The 21,514-nt window shown below is 39.5% G+C and overlaps 1 protein-coding gene across 6 annotated transcripts in view; it reads left to right on the forward strand.

The window, feature by feature from the left end:
• Nucleotides 1–754: 754 nt before the first annotated feature.
• Nucleotides 755–21,514, forward strand: part of sh3gl2a (SH3 domain containing GRB2 like 2a, endophilin A1) — a 39,370-nt gene continuing 18,610 nt past the window's right edge. For 3 of the 6 annotated variants that reach the window (XM_044113368.1, XM_044113366.1, XM_044113370.1), the window contains exon 1: nucleotides 757–2,091. In XM_044113368.1, the coding sequence (XP_043969303.1) occupies nucleotides 2,047–2,091 (45 nt within the window). In that variant the 5' untranslated portion in view covers nucleotides 757–2,046. Of the gene's footprint in view, nucleotides 2,092–21,514 lie in introns of all 6 variants that reach the window. The other 3 variants (XM_044113365.1, XM_044113367.1, XM_044113369.1) reach the window with 2 other exon arrangements.

Consider the following 21,514-nt stretch of genomic DNA (forward strand, 5'->3'; position numbering starts at 1 on the left):
AATCATTTTAAAGCTTTTAAAACAAACATCTATTTTCTTTTTTCTTTTCTGTTTGTTGTTCAGACAATTGCTGCAGACACTAAAATTAATAATAAAACGTAATAATTTGATCATTAGTCTTACATTTCTGAAAGATTGTAAACACGACTTCCTCCAAAACATAATTTCTATAACCTCTCTAAAAGTTTCATTTTTCATACTAAATGTTTTGAACTGTTTTTGTTATCAAGCTGTATATGGAAGATCTCCACTAGATGGCGCCACCGTCATCTGGTGGCGATCTGAGCAAAATAGGTTACAGCAGGGGTTTTCAAAGTATGAAAGGGTGAGCCCCCCTCCAAGGAGCACAATGCCTGCTGCGCCTCCCCCCCCCACCCCCAACTTAAAAAAAATGTTTTTTTACTTTACATATTTGTTGAAATTGAAATGTCATTTTATTGTGACAGTATGAGACAGATCATCTGTGGAAAAAAAATGCATTCCTCTGCTTTCTTCCAGGGCAAACTAGAAACAACCAATCAGAACCAGGAGGTGAATCTTAATGCTGTCAATCAACCTTGTGTAGCGCTGCTCATCCTTCCCCCTTCACCCCATTAGCTCTTTAACTTTTTTTTACTAGTTATGGTCTCTGTGTCAGCGTATAAGAAACTGATTCCACAGCTTCACAAGAGCGACTCTGATGATCGCTGCTTACGCAAAAACAATCTGATGAAAGATTAAAAAGTCGTAAAAGAATCTTGGACCATCAACGATCCAACTGAACTAAGTGGAAGTGGTTCGACTTGAGCAGTAAGAGGGTTAGTCAGCCGTTTTATCATAGATTCAAATTAGTTTAGGAGGTTTCTATCCTCAGAAACCCAGCAGATTGCATCGAGTCGCTGACTTTACAGGAATCCCTCATACTGAGCATGCATGTAGCGAAGGTGGAGAGGAAAACAGGATAAAACCTCCAGCAGAACCAGAACCTGGCTCAGCTTAAGCGGCCATCTTTAACAACCAACTGGGGGTTTGAGAGAACAAAGCAGAAGAAGAAGAAACAGATGTAGGATTAAATTTGATATTCATGAGAAATAAAAAGTTAACAGCAGGAGAGGGAGAACGTTGATGGCAGCATCATGTGAGCCGATGGTTCCTCCAGGAAGGAACCACAAAACACCGGAACAGAGAAAATATCAAGTTAACAGTTAAACAAATTGGAGAGTAGTAGAAGAAAAAAAATGTCATTTTGTCCCTCAGTTATGTCAGAGTAACTTTAAACCTAAATTATATCCACCAATCAGCCGATATAAATATTTCAACCTGATGTGACTGAACATCTGTTTCTGATTTTAGACCCGACCTGGACCCAGAATCTGCAGTTGGTACCGATTTCTGTTAGAATACAGCTTTAATAAATATGTAAAACAATATTCTTTATCAAAGTGAAGTACTGGAGCTTCTTCAGCAGTTCTGTCAGGAGTTTTCTGATGAACATAAACGTATCTTTAAATGTTACGTAATATTTAACTTACTAAATTAAACGACATTTAAATATCTTTTACACAAAGCTGCAGTAAAGTTTTCATTGTGAATGTTTCCCTCCTGCAGCGGACTGTCGCTGTCCAAGGTGCTGCAGCTGAGACTCCTTCAGTAGTCATCATCTGGAGGCTCCCATCTTCCTCCCAGTGGAACCAGCTGGTGTTTCCCTGCATCATGCTCGTCATTATAGTTCAAACTCCCAGTCTGGAGTTCTGGTGCGGCTCGGTTCCGACCCTGCTGCCGCTCGGTTCCGACCCTGCTGCCGCTCGGTTCCGACCCTGCTGCCGCTTTAAAGCGAGCATGCTCCGACGTCAGCTCCGAATCCAGACATGTGGCTTCAGCGTCCAATGGGCTGATCGGGGCTTTACTCAGCCTCTCCCACACAGGAGATCCCTGAGGAGAAGACCAGCGTAGACCGGGGTTCGCCACGACTCACGCAGCCTTCACGCAACCCGCCAGATCCGGTTCGGAACCAGCAGATTCCCGTCCTCAGAGCAAATTCCCGACCAGAACCATCGCGTTGCAGTCATGTCTGTGGCGGGACTGAAGAAGCAATTCCACAAAGCCACTCAGGTAAGAGGACAAGACGTCCTGTGCGTGTTCTGCGGGTCCATCTGGGCGTGCGGTGCGGGATTTACTGGATCAATCCGCTGGCGTGCTGCAGCATTGCGCCAAAAACATCCTTCATCACTGCTGTTCCCGCTCACTCCGCTGCTGGTTCGGGGACATTCTGCTGGTCGTGATCCCGGTTCTGTGCGTCAGATGGTACTTTCAGGGACGTCAGTTCCTCCCGGTACCCTTCAGATGACATTCCGCCCAAAAGAACCTCCGGGGCTGCGGCTGCTGGCAGCGGCGGGAAGGTGTTCCCTGCGGCCAACCACAGCGGGAACTCCGGGAATGTTACGCAATCAGAAAGTGCGCCTTCACGGAAATCCGCTGCTGAGCCCCTGCGGATGCGCAACGTGACCTCTGCGCCCTCTAAACGCGCAGCATCCTCATTATTCCGCTGTTGTTAGATAACAAGGTGGCTTCCTGAGCCACTGCTCAGAAATGTTGAACCATAGAACCATCTCTAGCTACCTTAGATCTAGACTAGATCTGCAGTCGTCCTGAGCATCTTTTAAAGTTTTCTTTGGATGATTTTTTTTTTTACTATTTTTGACTCAGATTAACGTGTCCAGTCTAAAAAAATCAAACTATAATTTGGTAGTAATTAGTTAGTAGCCTGGTCATTGCTTTCTGATGCTTGTTCCTAATCTCCCCTCACTGCTCCATCTGGGATTTCTCCCATTCACTTGGATTGTCGCCAGAAGAATTTTAACTGGGCCAATCAGCAAACGGAAGATGTTGTGAAAGATGATGCTGTTTTGGCCTGTAGTTTTAACATTGGCAGAGGAGGAAGTGAACAAAGCCATTCAGTCCGTGTTGTTAGCATTAGCATTAGCGTCTTGGTTGTCTAGGCTCTTCTGTCTATGCAGTGAAGGATGGTTGTTTTCAGTGCAGGAAATTTCAGGTAAGCTTCATGGCGTTGAACCTCCGCAAACGCTACGGCCAAACGTTAGCAATTGGCAAATAGCTGAGTATGCAAAGCAGCAGAGCTAATTTTTACCAGGAAAACGTTACATTTACTTGAGTAACTTTATGGGGAAAATATATTTATTAATAATTTTGCTTTGCTGTACTTTTTATTTTTAATTTAGTGATGTTAATATGAAGTATCGCTAGTCTAACTTGAGTACAAATTCTGGATTCTGTACCCACTGTGTGTAACTTCTCTGAATGTAGATCAAACATATTTTAACCAAAAATTCACCAGAAACAAACAAACACCTGAAGTTCTTCTGAAAAACCTACAGGCTTGGTGTTGATATGTTTTCTTTATTGATTTAGTTTGATTTTATGTGAGCGTAACATTCTTTTACATCTTGACAATGACTCTTTGATTTGTCTTGTTTTTATGCAGCACTTTGGACTGAAAGATGTGAAGTTCTGCAATAATTTGCTCCAAAGCTTCTCTCATCAATTTTCCTTTAAAGTTTAAACTATAAGTTTGGACGTAGAGCTATACGCTGTGGTGGCTGGTATCCTGCGTGTTTTATATCTTTCCCAATTCCAACCGGTCTGAATCAAATGAACTGTTCATTAGCAGGCGCCTGCAGAACCTGAAAATAACTCATGCACATTTTGTTCCTCACTGTCTGAAGTAAATCAGGCCAAACGTTTCAGTTAGAATCACCAAAATTATTTCTATTTGCTAAATGTCCAAAAGTTAGCAGGAACATTTTTAGAGATTTTATTCCTTTTGTATTCAGAAGTTTGCATACATTTGTTCAGTATCAGAGATAATTGTGTTTAAACTTTAAGCTCTTTCTAAGTTTTCTGGGATTTAGCAAAAACGCAACTTCCTGTTTCAAAAAACTGAACAAAAATGGAGCAGCATCAGATTTTAGCGGTTGTAGGTTTTCTCTTTTGACTTTGGTGAAAGACTGCAGAATCATTTCTCCTGCTAACATTAGACTCACATGTTTATGTTTAGGTTGTATTTACCCAGAATGCCTTGCACTTTGGTCTGCTTCCTACTTTTGGAAAAGTCTCTTCAAAGCTGGTCTGGATTATTCTGCACTGATTGCAGAATATTTAAAAACGGGTTTTTGATTTGTGAAACTTCTATAAAATGTGCATTATTTGCTGTTATATACATTTTTAGCTCTCTGTTTTCACTTATTTTTAATTTCTTCACTGTAATGTGGTTCCGATTTTTTGTAAAGTGCTAATATGGCCCTTAATTAAAGTTTTACAAATCAAAGGGTGGTTTGGAGCTGGAGCAGTTGCAATTTTATGCAGATGGGGGGGAAAAAGTCCTACTGAAGTTTCACAAATCAAATAAAGTTTTCGCAAGAAACACATTTGGTTTTTAAAATTCTACAATCTGTGCAGAATAATCTAGTCCAGATTAGATGCCTAACTATTAGTAGGAAAAAATTACTCAGCATGTTAGTCATTTCCTGAATCAGAAGCCAACTTACATTTTGTAATGAAGGAAGTTGCGCTCAGTGTCTTCTTCAGAGGTTTTCATGTCGTTTCCTTCAGTGGTTCCTGGTGCAGCGCCCCCACAGGTGAGGAGAGGAACAGGTTTTTCAAAGTGTTTGGTTGGTTCAACTCAGTGCTGTAAAAAAACAAAACGCAGCAGCTGAAACTGTAACAAATATTGTAACTTTGGTCCAAAATCAAACTGAGTTTACTGGACCATCAAATGTACAAACACACCAATATTTTTAAGTGGACCAGACATCACAAGCTATTTCTGCCATTACAGCGAGACTTTTACATTTGTTTTGGTTGTATTTACCTAGAATGCCTTGCACTTTAGTCCACTTCCTGCTTTTAGAGCACTCTCCAGTCCACTTGAAGTTCACATATGCATCCGAACTGCTCAGAGTTCGCTTCAATAAAACTGGCCGATGTTAGTTGGCGGAGTAGGTTCACTTTTTTGGTCTTCCTCAGAGCTTGATTGCGGATTCACACCTTCCCAAATGAACCGGACATTTTGGACAAACAGACTGGGCTTCAATTAAAGCGGACTAAACTGGGCCGGTGTGAATTCACCGTAAATTAAGGCAGGAGAGTTTGACGACTTGGAAGGAAAATGGAGCAAAACTAAAACGATTTAAGACTTTTGCACAGCTGACCAGCGTCTCAGCCCTCCTTTAGTAGATCTTAGTGACAGTGGCAGATCTGGCCTTGCGGCTGTGATCCGTTTCCAGAGCTGCTGATTTTCTGCGGGGCGGCTCTGATTCGGTCTTGGTGAGTCAGAGCGGCGCTGACGGTCGGCTTCGGGCCGACACGAGCCAAACACCTCCTGGCTGAGTCACACACACTCCTCTGCTTCAGCACGTTTACAAATGGCCGCCTGCTCCATCCCGGCTGAGCGGCTCAACCTGAAAGTGGAAGATCTCTCCACTGATGACAACACGTCTTCCTCTGCGTTCAGATTCTTTCTCTGCTGAGTCTTCAGGGATTCAGCTGCAGTACCTGAGGAACAAAACGGCTCCGGACTGAAGCTGTGAAACATTTCTCAGAAGGTTTTGATGTGCTGAAGCCTAAAAGAAGGAGCAAATAATGTCAAGTAATTTCTCACTTTGAACAAAGAGCTGGTTGTGGAAACTGGAGGAGGCGTCGGATAGCAGCACAGGTTGTGTTAATGGTCGCCTGTTCCTGTTCCTGCCTGGTCCTGTCGGCCCCTGCAGATGTTTTTCTGAAGCTTCAGCTGCTTCTTGGTGAAATCTGCTTCTGTCTGGTAGATTTAGTGCAGTTATTTGGCTCTGAGAGCAAACAGAGAGCAGCGGTCCGTGTTTTCTCTTTGGTTTCTCCTGCAATCTGCTCCTCAGACGTTACCCACCGCATTCAACACACGCACACACACACACACACACGACACTCCCAGCAGCAGAGTGGTCTCCTCAGCCTGGCAGTCCAAGGACACATTCAGCTGCAGCTTCTTCTTGAAGTAAATGGTGGAATCAGGATTCTAATATTCTGATCCTCCAAATGGATTTCTGCTGGAAACTTTTCTGAGAAGCACAAACATGCAGGAGAAAAGATAAAAAAAATTATTTAGAGAATAAAATCGTATTATTGCGATACGACAACATATAAAAGCCATTAAATAGGAAAAAGGTGGAGGACATTTCTGCCTAAAGACTCAAATTTTGAGTTTTAAAATTGAAACATTTTCAACTTTTCAAACTTGTAAATTTCACATTCTTCAACTATCCTATAGTTTAATTCTTTCCTGTGTTTCAGGAGCATCTTTAGAAATGTGGATTGTTGACGCTCACGTTAGCATTAGCATCTGTGCTGCTGCTACCTGTTTAGCATTCAGATGCTATTTTAGACCAGCATCACTTCGCTAACCTTTTTATTTAAAGAAAAAAATTGCAATAGAATATTTATAGTTGATGTAATTAATCAATCATAGTCCCAGTTCTGTTTAAATTCTCCTCCCAGTCTTGTGTAATTCCGGTTTGAGTTGTTTCTTGGCAGCAAGTGGACTCCATATGGCTGCATGTTTTCCTCTTCATTACCGACCGTTGTCTTTAAGAGACTAAATGATTGCACCAGACTCATTGATTTGGTGATTTACTGTTAATTCAAAACAAATCTCTACTCATTTTCTCAACCCTGTGATCTGGTTTCATTGCAGAAACACAAAACCTTAGTGTAACTTATGGTGCAAATGTCTTAATTCTTATGAGAAATACGACAAGTGAACTTACAAGTAACTTTAAGCAAGATATAAGATCTTATTTTAAGTAATTAATTCTTTAATATTGATGAAAAAGTTCTAGCTCCGTTGATTCACATATAACAAGACGTGTTTCCCATGTCATAAGTGGAATAATCTGCCAGTGGAGTTTGCACTTTTTCATCAACATTAATCAATTATTAGCTAATATATCTTGCTAAAAGGTTATCTATAGCTTAGTTTTGTCTTATTCAACTGTATTGATTTATTTCCACTTGAAACTAGACCAGAAGTTTTTGGTAAGATTTAGAGTTTTTGCAGTGTAGCTGTGCTTCCTCTCAGGAATAGAGTATTTATGTAGCTGTTTCTTTATGTGATGCTGAGGAACCAAATGAGCCGTCGGGTCCCGGCTGCTACCTGTAGGAGTGTGATTGGCTGCTGGGACACACACCTGTCTGCAGACATGAAGCATCAAGGAGCAGGAAGCAGATTTTCATTTCTGTGAAGAGCTCCTGCTGCAGTAATCTTGTATTTTCAACTGAGCCAAGGTTTGACACAAGCTTCCCCACGATGTGCACTGAATACTAACATCAGCAGCTTTTTAATTCCTCAGCTCCTTCAGACGCTCCTTTTATTCTGACCGCTAAAAGCAAATCAGCTAAAATCTCCTTAAATATTTAAATCTTTCTTTATAGTGCCTGTTTTCTCATTGATTTGTGGGAAAGGCGGTTTCTGTTGCACATGTTGATCTAAATGTGGATGGTTGTGTGTCCATGTGATCCCTGGGGCGGCGACGGCGGGATCCCTGGATATGTTCGGGGCCTGCAGGGGGGGCGGCAGATTGCGAGTGTGTGACTCATCCAGGCTGGATCCTTACTGGGGCCTCTGCAGTGCAGAGAGGAACGCATCCAGCTGGGAGATAACAGATGGGGCGGGAAGGACCAAAAGAGTGGCGCCACGAGCCGAGAAGTGAGATAAGGAGAAGATGAGAAGCTTGCAGGAGCAGGTAGGAAGGATTTAAAGAGCGAGGGGATCAGAGGATCTCCAGGGATTTACGCTCCTGCACAACCTTCCAGAAATCTCTCTCTGCTGCTGTAAAAGAAAATCAGAACGCGTTTAATTCATGAGTTCTCCAACTCACGAATCATTACATTATTCCTAAAATATGACTTAAAATGTTGCAATAAAGACTAACGCTGCAGAAACACAAAATTTTACCAAGTATTTTTATCCAGCTTCTAGTGCAAATATCTTAGCAGCAGTTGAAACAAAACAAAACTAAGTAACTTCTGCAAGATATGTGAGCTTGATTTAAGTCAATAATTCCTTATATTGGTGGAAAAAGTACTAGTTACAAGTGGAACTACTAATCTTTCATCAATATTAAGGAATTATTGACTTAAAGATGCAGTATGTAACTTTTACAAAAACATGTTTTCTTCAATATTTATTAAACTCATTTTGTCACGAGACACATAATCTGTGAACAGAAATCACTCTCCACATCTTTCTTGAAGAAATGATTCGCTTCCAGTCAAAAGCACCAAACAGAGTCAGGAGGAGGGTCTCAGTGCTGTCAATCACACTAATGTAGTCGCTGCTAAATGTGCCAAGAGCGGTGAAACAGCATACCGTTACAGAAAAACCGTTTGTCCGCCGTCATCGGTGGCTATGCTAACTAGCCTTAGCATTGTTTGTTTCTGACTGGTGTACTTCTGGAGTAGGTACTGGGAGCACTGGGAGAAGGCTACTCATCAGTTAGTTTTGTCTTATTTCAAGTATATTCAGGTATTTTCAGTAGAAACTAGACCAGAATTTTTTGATTTTATGTTTTTGCAGTGAACTTTTTTGATTTTAGTTGTGCAACTCAGACTCTGCCATCACATTACTGGAGGATTATGAATCTTTCTTATTAACATATTTCCATCCCAACACTGAGAAAGTTAGAAAAATAGTCAAACTGGGAACTTGGAAGCACTTAAACTATGGGCTCCAGTTTGAAGAAGTTTGCGTTTACAGATTCTAAACCACCAAGTCAAAGAAGTGAATGCTGTTTTCTGCAAACTGTGGCAGTCAGGATGGGTCTAACTGCAGCACTGCAGTAAAACCTTACTGGATCGGGTCCAGCAGAGGAGCGGCAGGGTTGAACTCCTCTTTACCCAGTCAGGAAAGAACCAGTTCGTTACCTTGGAAACGGCTGTTGATGTAGATACCCTTTACTCTGGATTAAATAGCAGGTTGTACTTCCTGTTACAGGTGATGGAGGACAGACATTCTGTAAGGAGGTCATGTTGGTTTATCTTTATGGTGGCAACGTCTTGGTGTAAGGCACGGCGGTGGCAGTAGCAGCATGTGTAGAGCCTTTTAACAGTCTTTCAGTTGCTGTCATTAGCTCACCATCCTTTATGAGAATCCATGAGAGGTTTATGGATGAAGCTTTTGATGGTGGATGTGCAAAAAACTGCATTTATATTCAACTAGTTCATGAGAATATCCAGTGGTGAGCACCACTAACTAAAAAGATAGGAAGAAGTATCTCCTGTCTGTGGCAGCAACATTGTAGCGTTCAAACAAAGCAGCAGGGAACATGAAGAATGTAGCATCTGAACTTCATACACTCTGAGGTTTTCCTAATTGGCTCCTATGAATCCACTCTCAGTTGGTTGGAGAGTGGTTTTAATCAAGTCTAAGTGGCTTCTTTCTCAGAAATGTCTAACACCATAGTGAACTCCTCATCAAAGTCTGGCTGTTTGGAAGTAAATGTTAAAGATTAGGGAGTGAACACACGGAAGATAACGCTGTAATTTTTGTGAAACCAAGTTGAACGTGGGGTTTTATTTTTGCAGGATCCGTTTAAAAGAGGCTTTCTGGTGCAGCGAGTCGTCCGTGTTGTTCTGGGGGCTTAAAGACAGACTGCATTGGTCCTATTATTAGCTCCTCCTGTGGTTTGATGCCGTCGGCATGTTTTGAGTGAGAGCAGCGAAGGAGTAAATTCATTAAATGTCGCATTCAGAGGAGGAATGTTTAACCAGTGTCATATTTAAAGATCCGTCTTAGTTAACGATCCGGGGAGGTTTCTGTCTGGTTTGACCACAAAAAGAAAAACAAAAGAAGCTGCTGCTCCTCATTTTCTGCGGTTTTTCTTCTCTGTTAGCATCAGTATTCAGGCCGAGGTTGATGTTTTATTCACCGCTTGTATATTTCACATTCTGAGCATCAACCACTGCAGGAGAGATGAGCGATGACTGTATGCTGGGGGAGCGAAACCATCAGCAGCAGGAGGTCGGCCATGACACGTGTAATTAAAGGGGGAACGCCGTCATCCGTTTGCTAACAATAGACCGTTATTCAGGAGCTAAGTGGCTTTGCTGTTTGGGTTTTGCATGAAGACATGATTTACTGTTAATGTGTTGTGAGTTTTACTGGAGGTCATTTTTCCTTTTATTCCATAGAAATGGTGAAAACAACGATAAGAATAAATGAGACCACAGTAACCTCTGGTGCATTTCTACCTCAGGGAGGTTCAGGTGGTTTTAATCTTTCATCTTCATCTGAAAACCAGAATGTGGCTGTAAAGTCTCCTCATTCATATTCACACCTACTGTCAGCTTTTGTTTCTCTGCCTGTGATGAAGTGTAATTGCCGATTTTGTGAATTCAGAAGCTCTAGATCTTGGAGAGAGAGAGGTGTTATTTGTTTGGTATGTCTGTAAATTTGCAGGCAGGTTAAAAGGTAACGCTCCAAACCGAAGTTATAGATAAAAACAGAAGAGAACATAACGCTTTTAATGACATATCGGCAACTATACTTTACAGGAAAGTCCATTTTCTAACTTGTCCCCAGTGGAGTCAGGAGCTGCTGGTTCCTCTCCAGTTAACGTTCGGGGCGAGAGACGGGGTCACCCTGCACAGGTCGCCAGTCTGTCGCAGGTTTTTGGTCCCTGTTACTAATAAATGAAAAGCAAACCCTGTATGAATACCTTGTGTTGCTCAATACGTTTTCATTTTAAGATTTTGAAAGTCAAACTTTTTTTAAACAGCCGGGCATCAGTGAAAATTTCACCAACATTGATTCTAAATCTGCATCAACTGGCTGAACAAGCAAACCGATTTTAGGTTTCTCTTGAACTGTGATCAAGTCAACGGGCCGCCCACAATTGTTCAGAGGGCCACAAATGGCTCCCACGCCACAATTTGGACACCCCTGATCTAAAGGCTTCCCTTGTTTTCATATTTATCACTTTGTATTAAAACTCAAATTAAATTTTTTTCTGTAAAACATTCAGTCTGTGTAGGAGGGAATAAACGAGGAGAAATGGATTGGAAATGAAAGGAGGAAGAACTGGAGGAAGAGGAGGAAAGAGGAAGAGGAGGCACCATGTGTTCAGTCTGATGTGTAGTTTGGCTCACGTAGGGACAGTTTGCAGAGCAGATTGAGCAGATTCATGTGATGTGAGCAGACATGTTGTGTTTCGCTGTCTGTGAACCCACTCGCCCTCAGACGCCGTCCTCCGTCCAGCTGCGGAGCCGAAACGGCTTGGCGGGGATTATACTCCCATTAATCCCGGCGCAGTGACTTTACATCATTTCGGAGCCGAGCGTGAGTCAGAACCGGAGCGATGCAGCTGTAATCTGGAAAACGTGCAGGAGGAGCGGACAGATGCGCCATGTCACGCAGTCGGAGATGCGAGGCTTTTGTCTGATTTTTATTTTTAGTTCAACTCATCTGGGAATTTTATCTCATCAGAGCTGGTAGAGTGCCCAAAACATTTACTCACGTAAAAGTGGCGCTCACATATTTTTACTCAAGTAAAAGTGAAAAGTAGCTGTCCAAAAATGACTCGATTAAGAGTAAACGTATATTCAACAAAAAGTACTGAGTATTAAATTATCAACCATTTAATTTTTTAAAGATTACATAATCAGATGGACCAACATATGAAGTTAAGTGCAAATTTTTGTATTTTAAGAATCAAAATGACAATAATTTTATTTATTTGAATTTATAATTCATATAAATAACAAAAAGTTTTAGAAAAGTCCTAAAAGTTTTTAGGTTTTTTTTTTCCAAGAAGTTACTCAAGTAAATGTAAGTAGTTACTACCCGGCTGTGTGACGTGGAGTCTGTAACTCGATGCATGCACCATGTGTGAGTCGCTTTTTAAATCGCGATGCAGCTGCATGTTAGTCACCTTCATGACTTGTAATCTGCGCCTCAGGCTTGATGGGGAGCAGATATTTTTATAACACTCAGATTTAACATGACAAACACAAATCAGACACCATGACTAGAAACCAACCTCTCTCTGGGCCATTGAACGTTTTATCGCCATGTTGTTGTCAGTTAGCACAAGATATCTATTTCTTTTTACTAGATATGCATTTCTGGATTGTGCCAGATTAGAAATTGTTTCGGTGTAGGGAGAAAATGCAATCTTTAAAGGGGAAACAAGCCGGATTTACCAAATATCTGGTATTTCTGGAGTTTCCAGTTTGTGAGACAATTGAATCTTGATTTTTCCTGAACATCCTGACCTGTTTCATTTCATCTGATGGGTCGCTTTGGGTCTTCTTTCAGACCTTAAAGGCAATAAGTTAATGTTTTATGGTGTCTATGCGTAGCAACGCTCCAAAGCCCAGCCTCGTTACCTAGCAACCAAAGCTGAGCTCTAGCACATTTGGTCAGCTGGTTTTCCCGCTGTATGCGCTGTACAATGGCTGCTGGAGACGACAAATGTTTTGTTGTTTACCTCCCATCCAGAAACCACTTTGCTGCATTCTTGTTGGTTGTGCAGGAGGCTCCACTTCTGCTTTTCAAACTTGTACAGTTGTATAATTGCGCATCTGTTTGCAGCCATTTTTCAGGTGTGAGTGTAAACATTGAGTTGGAGCGACGGGGCCAGCAGCAGATTATTTGGATTTAAAGTGACAGAGCCCTAAAATAAGTCATTCTGAAAGGAGCACAAAATAAACTAAAACCTCAACGACACTAAAAGACTTTTGTAACTTTTCCTAAATCTTCACAGAGTTCCTCAGACCTTTGTATCGTCCTGGGTCCAGAATAATCCAAGTAGCTAAGTATATTATCAAATGATAATATACTTAGTCAAAGAGACTAATGAGAAGTTTGAGAAGCTAACTGGCTTTGTTGATATGAAGCTGAATGACTTTCTAGGAATGTTACACTTTACCAAATTCTTCCACAGTGGAAACAGAACAGTTCAAATAAAGCTTTAAAAAGCTAAAGTATTGACTTTGCTGCTGATGATGAGTGCAAGTAAAATGATCTTGGACAAGCAGAAAACAACAGATGAAAATAAAACTCCCACAAACTGTGTGTGTTAAAAAATATCAAATACTACAACAATCGTAGCATCGTATTACATCAGTTTTAAAAGCGTGACTTTCCCTGTCATCCTAAAAGTTGTATTATTTCATGACTTTATCACATGAACCCTATGAAATCACATGAGGAGCAGATTTCTCCCAACCTGCACACGTTCCATGTATAAATCATGTTAAAACACTTAGAGGGTGTGTGTTTCTAGACTGCAGTCCATAAATTATTGATCTGACCTACTTTGACTGAGCCGTGCTGATAAAGCCTCTAAAGTGAAACCTCTCAGCCTTAATGAAGGAAACCAGGCCTAACACACATTTACACATTACAGCCTGGCGGTTTGGAGGATTTGGGATGGAATGATGCTGCTGTTTCAAGATGATGGAGCCTCAGAACACACTGACCTGCTTTTTCTGCTGCACCTTCACTATAATGTGGATGCATTGAAGACATTTTCTATAAAATGACGTCTTCATTACTGACGGGCAAGATCACAAAGGGGTTCGTTAGCTGAGGGCTGAAACCATTAATGATTAATAATGAGTAATCATCAACTAATTTAGTGATCAATAAATTGTTAACTAAAGGATATGGACTCAAAAAGGCCATTTGCTGAAAAGAATAACTCTTTCTTTTTAAATCTTTATCATGATAGCCGCACAAACGTAAAGTTTTAACACCACATCTTGATTGATTTCTGTAAAGTTGAAGGAGCTGGTTGACCTTTGACCTCTGGAAACAGTTAGTAATATCTTTAAAATAACAGCGGCACAAACTAAAACATTTGACACCGTTAAAGTTTAATTTGAAGACTTCACTCCGTTATTAAACGTCTGATTTTTGGCGGCAGAGCTTCTGATCCTGGGTGAGGAGACGTCACACGGGGGAAACCAACCAATCAGAGCAGACTTAGGATAAAGCTACATTTCTCTGAACTCATTCCACCTTTGTTAGTTACTTCCCATGTTTAGTTTACCATAATAACTAAAACAAAGTCACCATTCTGAAGATGTGAGTGTTTATGACAGTATTTGTGTTGCGTGTGAAATGTTCGGCGGCTCTAATTAGTATTCTGGGAGTCGTTATCTTTCCGTCTCCTTTCTGTCCCCCATTACTGGCAGGAAATCTAATCAAAGCCGACGCTGCAGAGGAGCAGATAGTCAATATGAGATACAGGAGACGTCGACCGCTGACGCTTTTCAATTTTCCCCTTGTTCATTGGGTCATTCCAGCTGGTGGTGGTATTAACTGTATTTTTTGTTGTGCAGTGGGACTGAGTGTTTGGAGGCTGTTTCACTATTGATTTTAGCAGAACGAAGACACAGACTGTTTTTTTTTTCCTTCTTAATAATAGTTTTAGCTTTTAGCGTTGAGTCAGACATTAATCCCCATCAGTAACGGCGATAAATGAGTTTCAGGAAGCGTCGTTTAGGAAAAGATAGACTGTGCTGCTGTTAAACACCTTCAGCGTCCATTTTTCTGTTTTGTGCAGGAAAGGCCTCTGGCAAACTGCTTTGGTTTCATCACACGCATTTCTGCTTTATGACGGGTTTAGCTGTTAAAACAGATCAACTGAGTGCTGATACACTTGTCTGCTGAGTTTACAAACACACACAAACAGAAATCAGATTTTTTTAAATCTATAATTATGTTTTCCAAAAATAATTTTGATCTAAAATCACAGCAATTAATTCAAGATCTAAAATCCTGCAATCTGAATTGTGAATTAACTTTAATTATTTAATCAACTGTATTGAAAATGATTATTCAGTGAGTCAAATCTGCAAGGAGGCAAATACTTTAAAAAATATATTTTTCACACATTTCTGTTATAGAGTCTTGAATAGAATCATTTTTGCTGGTTACATCAATAAATCTGCAGAAAGTGTCTAGAAATGTATCACAGACAGACGACCATAGAAGTAGCAACAATAATGAAAACAACATTTATGCTGCTGTAATAAGAAATGCATCTTTTAAACCTGACCTATTTTTACCTGCTGTGAAACATTTTGGTCAATATTGTTTTTAAATGTGCAACTTAAATAGGCCTGTAGCTGCGATTATTTTAGTAACTGATTATTCAGATGTTTAATTGAAAAAAATTGCACATTCTGCAAATTTTTTATTTAACCTTTTTATAAATTAAAAAACTACATTAAAGATGCAAATAAAGAAATTATTTGATTATTTTTTAAAATGAGAATCTTATGACTTAAAATGCTTTAATCCTTTTAATTTGACCATTTGGAAATCAAAATATAAATCTTTTGCTGCAAAAATCCTTTTAACAACAACATGTGAAAAGCTCTTTCTGCTCGACTTGGCGTCAATTCAGTGTATTTCTGATCTGGTGATTATTTTGGGATTAACAGATTCATAACTGGATACCAAAATATGCAGAACATTTTTATAATTTTTGTTACAGAATTTAAACCAGGTGAAGCTTAAACTGCCACTTTAGGAGTTTTATTTAGAACAGATTTACAGACAAAACGTTTTAACAATTTCTTTGTCTTAAATGCAAAATGTTTGTATGTATATATATATATATATAACACTTTTGGCTTAATTATTATTGAGTGTGTTTTTGTAGACTGTATATTCCAGTTAAAGATTAATAAAATACTGAATTAGTTGGCATTTATTCCAATAATCTGTTAGTTACTACTAGTTTGAGTAATCATTTCAGGCCTAAATATAAATAAGCCTGACATCGACAAACCTTCTGGGTAAAATCCAGGAACTGCTGGTGGATTTTGGTCATCAGTGGTTGGATTTGTTCTCCAGAAGCTCTGAGGTGTATAATTATGATCAGATGACTCCTCAGTGAAGAGTCCTTTCTATTTTTAAACTTACTCTGACTGCTTATAACTACTCCACACAACCCCATGTTAAAGTAGCACAAACTCTCTGTGGTGACATAGACAGGAGTTTATTCTGTTGTTGGGTTAGTACATTTTAAAGCCTGGAAAAGTGAACAGACCAGGCAAAGGTGGTTGTGTGCACATTACTGACCGGTCTGAAAGGTCAAAGTTTTCTTCACTGACTGTGTTTACATTACAGATTTGCGCAAATCTTTGTTTATATTCTAAGAATCTTGAAAAAACAAAATTTTCCGATTGCAGAGTTTCAGTTAAATAAGAAATGCAATTAAAATCACATGAGAATAAGTTTGTTCAATCTGTAATTCATTAAGAAAAACCTCCAACTACTTCCTGCTTTCTTTGTCGTTTCCTGCAGTAGTAACATCCTGCTGCTGATCATGTGACTTGCGTGATGTGAAAAAAGTGTTTTTTTGCAGTTTTGCAAAATACATTTAATTTGATACAACCAAAAAAATACCTCATGCTTTCACAAAAACTTTTTATTAAAAAACAGCGTATTTCAAATCGGGAAATTTTATGGCTAATGAAAACGCAGCCACTGATTCAATGAATCAGAAATGAAGAACAGACTGCTTTAACTCAAGCAGGATGCTGCAGAAACTGTAGCTAAAAACAATCTCCTCTTTCCACACCTCCCACATTTCTCAAAATAAAAACCTGAATCTGAATCACGTCTAATGAGAGGCTCCATTTAAAGCAGAGGTCGCTTAATGCTGCTGTTTTTACTCTTAATTAACTGACCTCAGCGGCGCCTCATCCGACTGTTTCTGTCATCGAATGGATGAAAGGAGAGACATTGTGTTCATGAAGCTCTCTCTCTCACACACACACACACACACACACACGCACTCTATCAGCAGGCAGCAGTGTGAAACTGAGCTGTAATAACTACCATCAATACTGATTTCCAGAGCTTGACACCATCATCATTACACCGACGCAGCGGCGCTGGGTAAACACTGCGATAACGCATTTTCCTGTTCAGTTATGTTTCAGTAACAGTCACGTCTGCTGCAGATGTGAAGGTTCATCGTCTCCGTCAAGGAGAAACCTCACAACTGAAGCAGAAATTAGAAAAGTGAGTGTGAGTCCTTTTCTTGCCTATTTCCTGGTCTTTGTATTCAGATTCAGTATTTTTACCTGAAAGCACACAAAGCTACTGATGCACAGAAACTGCAAAGAAAAAATGAGCACTGAAAGAGCAAGCTTTAAAAAAACCTACAAAAAAAATCAATCCTCTAGATCAGTGGTGCCCAAAGTGGGTCCAGGAGGGCCGACATCCTGCATGTTTCAGTTCTCCAGGACCGACTTTGGGCACCCCTGCTCTAGATGGATGTTTTTTTGGTTTTATTATAAGTAAATAAACCATTTATTTACTTACTTTAATTTATTTTTTACTTAAAATAAGACAAAAAGTATTATTAGGAATAAAAGAATATCAGTCATTAGTAATATTAATAATGACTAGAAACCAGAGATCTGGGTGTAGTGATGGATTCTGACCTGAACTTTCAGAGCCACATAAAGATAGTTACAAAATCAGCCTTCTATCACCTGAAGAACATCTCCGGGATCAGAGGACTAATGTCTCAGTAAGATCTGGAGAAACTCATGTATGTCTTTTAGTCTCGTTGATTACTGCAGCAGCAGGACTGACTAAAGAAATCCTCCAGTTGCAGTTGATCCAAAACGCTGCTGCTGGCGTTCTAACTAAAATTATAAATCACTGAACAGTTTAGCACTGTTGTCATAGCAACCTTCCAGACCTCTCAAGTCTTCTGGTTCTGGTTCTGCTCTGCATCCCCAGAACCAGAACCAAACACAGAGAAGCATCATTCAGCTTCTGTGCACCAAAAATCTGGAACAAACGTCCAGAAAACTGTAAAACAGCTGAAACACTGAGCTCCTTTAAATGAAGACTGAAACCCACCTGGTTAGAGTTGATTTTGAAACATTATAAATGAAACATTAATCAATAATCTGATGTGTAACTACAGCAAAATGTAATGTTGCAGCTGTTCACTGTGTTTCTGTTACTTTGTATTTTTGTCTTTTTATCATATAAATCACTTTGCCTTGTTGCTGAAAGGAATTATACAAATTAAATTTTATTTGAGCTAAAAAAAATAGACAAATTAAAAAATGTATTTTTATTAAAATATTTTTATTTTTTTTAATCATTACTCAGGTTGTGTGAAGATATTTGAGGAAATCCACAGTACATTCAGCTTTGGGCTACCAGTAAAAAATGACTGGAATTGTTGGTTTTCTGGATAGAAAACATTTAATGTTCACTCAGAATAATGATGAAGGATTTAATTTCCCTCATCATTATTCATTTTATGTGTTCAGTTGCTCCATCTTTGTCTCATCACGGCTCTCAGATTGTGGCACGTTTTCCTCAGGCTCACAGTGCCAGCTGGTCCTCACCCATCTCCCCCCGCCCCGTCCTCCCCCTGTTTACTGAGCTCTACATCGAAGGATACACACACACACACACACACACACACATCTCTCCCACTACACACTCTACTCTGCTGTTACATAAGAAGCATGCAGAAGCTTACAAATCAGATTATAATCGCCACAAGCCATACTCTCAAAGAGGATAGAGGTTAGTGAAGCAGCGTGGCCAACAGGAAGGGCGATGCTGGTAGATAGTTTGGTTTCTAGTGCAAATATCTTAACACACTCGAAATAAAACTAAATTAACTTACAAGTAGCTTTTCAGCAACAAATATAAGTTTGTTTTAATATTGATGATATTGGGAGATTATTTCACTTCTAACATGGAGAAATGCTGTTAAAGTACTTTGTCATCAAGATTAAGAAATTATATATAAAGGCTTATATCTATCTATCTATAGATATATATCTATATATAACTTGTCAAACAAAAAACTCAAACAGACAACTCTTAGCGGTGGATCACTCGGCTCGTGCGTCGATGAAGAACGCAGTAGCTGCAAGAACTAATGTGATTTGCAGGATGTGATATAGATAGATCTATATATAGATAGATCTATCTATCTATATATAGATATATATCTATATATAGATAGATAGATAGTAATAAAGTCATTAAAAAATTATTTTTGTCACTTTGGGGGTCAGATTTTGTTCCATTTAGTCAACTTTAAGAAATTAATTAAAAGCAGATTTTGGTCCTTTTGAGTAAAAGTCACTAAACAGATGTGTTCCTGTTTGCTAGAGAATCTGGTAATAAAAAGATGAACACGTTTTCCACGAGAACAAAATTCGTCCAGCGACCACAAATGGCCTTTGGCCGGCAGTTTGGACCCCTGATCTAAATGATGGCGGATGTTTATGTTTCATTTGTATTAGGGCTGTGTGTGCTGTGGGATTACTGCCACCATGAAACAGCTGCTGTAGGATATTTTAGTGTAACCAGGAGTGGTTCTTGATTCGTCCAGAGGACAGATCTGTTCTCAGGTCAGACAGAGTGATTACAGCTCTGCTGCTAATTAAGGGCTTAATGTGCAGGACGTCCCGACATATCCGGGGTGTCTGAGGTCCCCGCTGAACCCTGGCAGTCTTAACGCAGTCAGACCTGTTGTTCAGCAGTGGAGGATGGATACAGACCAGATTTACCTCCCTAAAATATTCATTCCCTCAAAGGTTTGCACATGTCAACAGATTATGCCCCGTAGATTCAGATCAATTTGAGACCAAAGTTATAATTTTTTTTTACATTTTCAGCTGATTCAATTTGCTTTCCCACTGCAGTGTGTCAAATGACAAAGACTAATTGAAAAACCTGTTTCCCTCCTCACCTGTGGAGGCGCTGCACCAAGAATCACTGAAGGAATGGACATAAAAACCTCTGAAGACACTGAGCGCCGTCTCAGCACAATCTGTCCAGAACCTCATCTGTGCATCCACTGAAGAAATACAAACAGATGATCTTAAAATGTACATCAACAAAGTGTAGCATATTAACTTATATTAATTTAAATACTACTTGTCATAAGACTACCTATTTTCCTAGACAACGTTATAATTTAGTTAAAAGATTAAAAATAGAAAATTGTGGATCAGACTTCTGGGAGCTGAATCCAGGAATTTTGCTCAAGTAAGAGTAAAGATAATTCATAATAAAATTACTCAAGTAAAAGTAAAAAGTCAAGCATAGTAAAAAATACAGTAATTTTTCCCCTCCAAAAAAGTTACTCAAGTGAATGTAATTGAGTAAATGTAACTAGTTACTAGCCAACTCTGGTTTTGGTAAATGTAACAGGAGTGAGTGTCTGTCTGGATTTACACTCAGATTAAAAACCAGATTAAAAACATTGTTTAGTAGTTAGGTGAGGATAATCTGCATTGGTTAAAGTGACTTTTAATCATGGGTATAAAACTAAAAGAGGAAGAATAAAAAGTGACGGCGCTCTTAAGATTTTAACTAATAAAGTCAAACTAACTTTAAAAGATGCAGCCCTTCAGTTCTGCAGTACTTTGTGTTGATTTGTGTTGATTCCCTCCCTGAACATTGTGGATAAAAAGTGTGTTTGCACTGCAGCAAGAGGAAACAGGACTGAGTGTGTTGTAATGCTCCCAGGAGCATCAGGTCCTCCTGGTTACTGTCCAGCAGCAGGAGCTCCTCCTGACAGCCTCACTAATCACTCCTGTCATTTTTAATCTCCCTCCTCCACCGTCAGTGTATTTAAGGCAGGGACCTCCATGTGCCCGGCCTGGATTAGACGGGTGAGCAGCAAACTAGGAGGGGCCAGTGGGAGGCGGCGGCGGCTACATGCACATTGGGCCCCATGTGACCAATGCTAACGCTAAAATAGTGTTTGTCATAGAAAACAGATTCATGTGAAACGCAGTGAGGCAGAAAATATAAAGAGATTAAGTTCATTAACTAGTTAATTTGATGAGACTGTGGCTCAGTGGGTAGAGAAGACGTTGTTGTTGTTGTTGTCATACCATGAATCATATTTTCATCATCAAATCCATTCAATTAGAATATTTCAGACTAAATATTTAATAAGCAAGCAAAAATATTCCAAATATTGAGATTTAATCTAAATATTTCACCTGTGAAAAAATATTTAGATTAAAGCAAAAATATATAGTTTGGTAACTAAATATTTAGCTCTGAACTAAATATTTAGTTAGCAAGCTAACTATTTAGCTCCAATCAAAATATTTTGCTTTAAATAAATATTTAGCTTGCTAACTGAATATCTAGCTTAAAGCTTAATATTTACCTTGCTAAAAAATATTTACACCAAAACTAAATATTTAGTTAGCCAGCTAACTATTTAGCTTCATTCTAAATATTTATTTGTAAGGTATCTAAATGTATATGTAACCCAGAGATAAAAGCTGGGTTCTGTGAAACTTTCTATGAACTTCTGGTGAGACTGAATGGCTTCAATGCTGCTGCGGTCGGTTTGGATTCATATCACCTTTAAAATGGCTCATCCTTGGTTTTTAGCTGAAATGTTCTACGAGAGGAAAACAAACGATGATAAAGAGACATGAAGCGATTTGGTCTCTA

The sequence above is a fragment of the Gambusia affinis genome, linkage group LG04 (genome assembly GCF_019740435.1).
Source record: "Gambusia affinis linkage group LG04, SWU_Gaff_1.0, whole genome shotgun sequence".
Lineage (NCBI taxonomy): Eukaryota > Metazoa > Chordata > Actinopteri > Cyprinodontiformes > Poeciliidae > Gambusia > Gambusia affinis.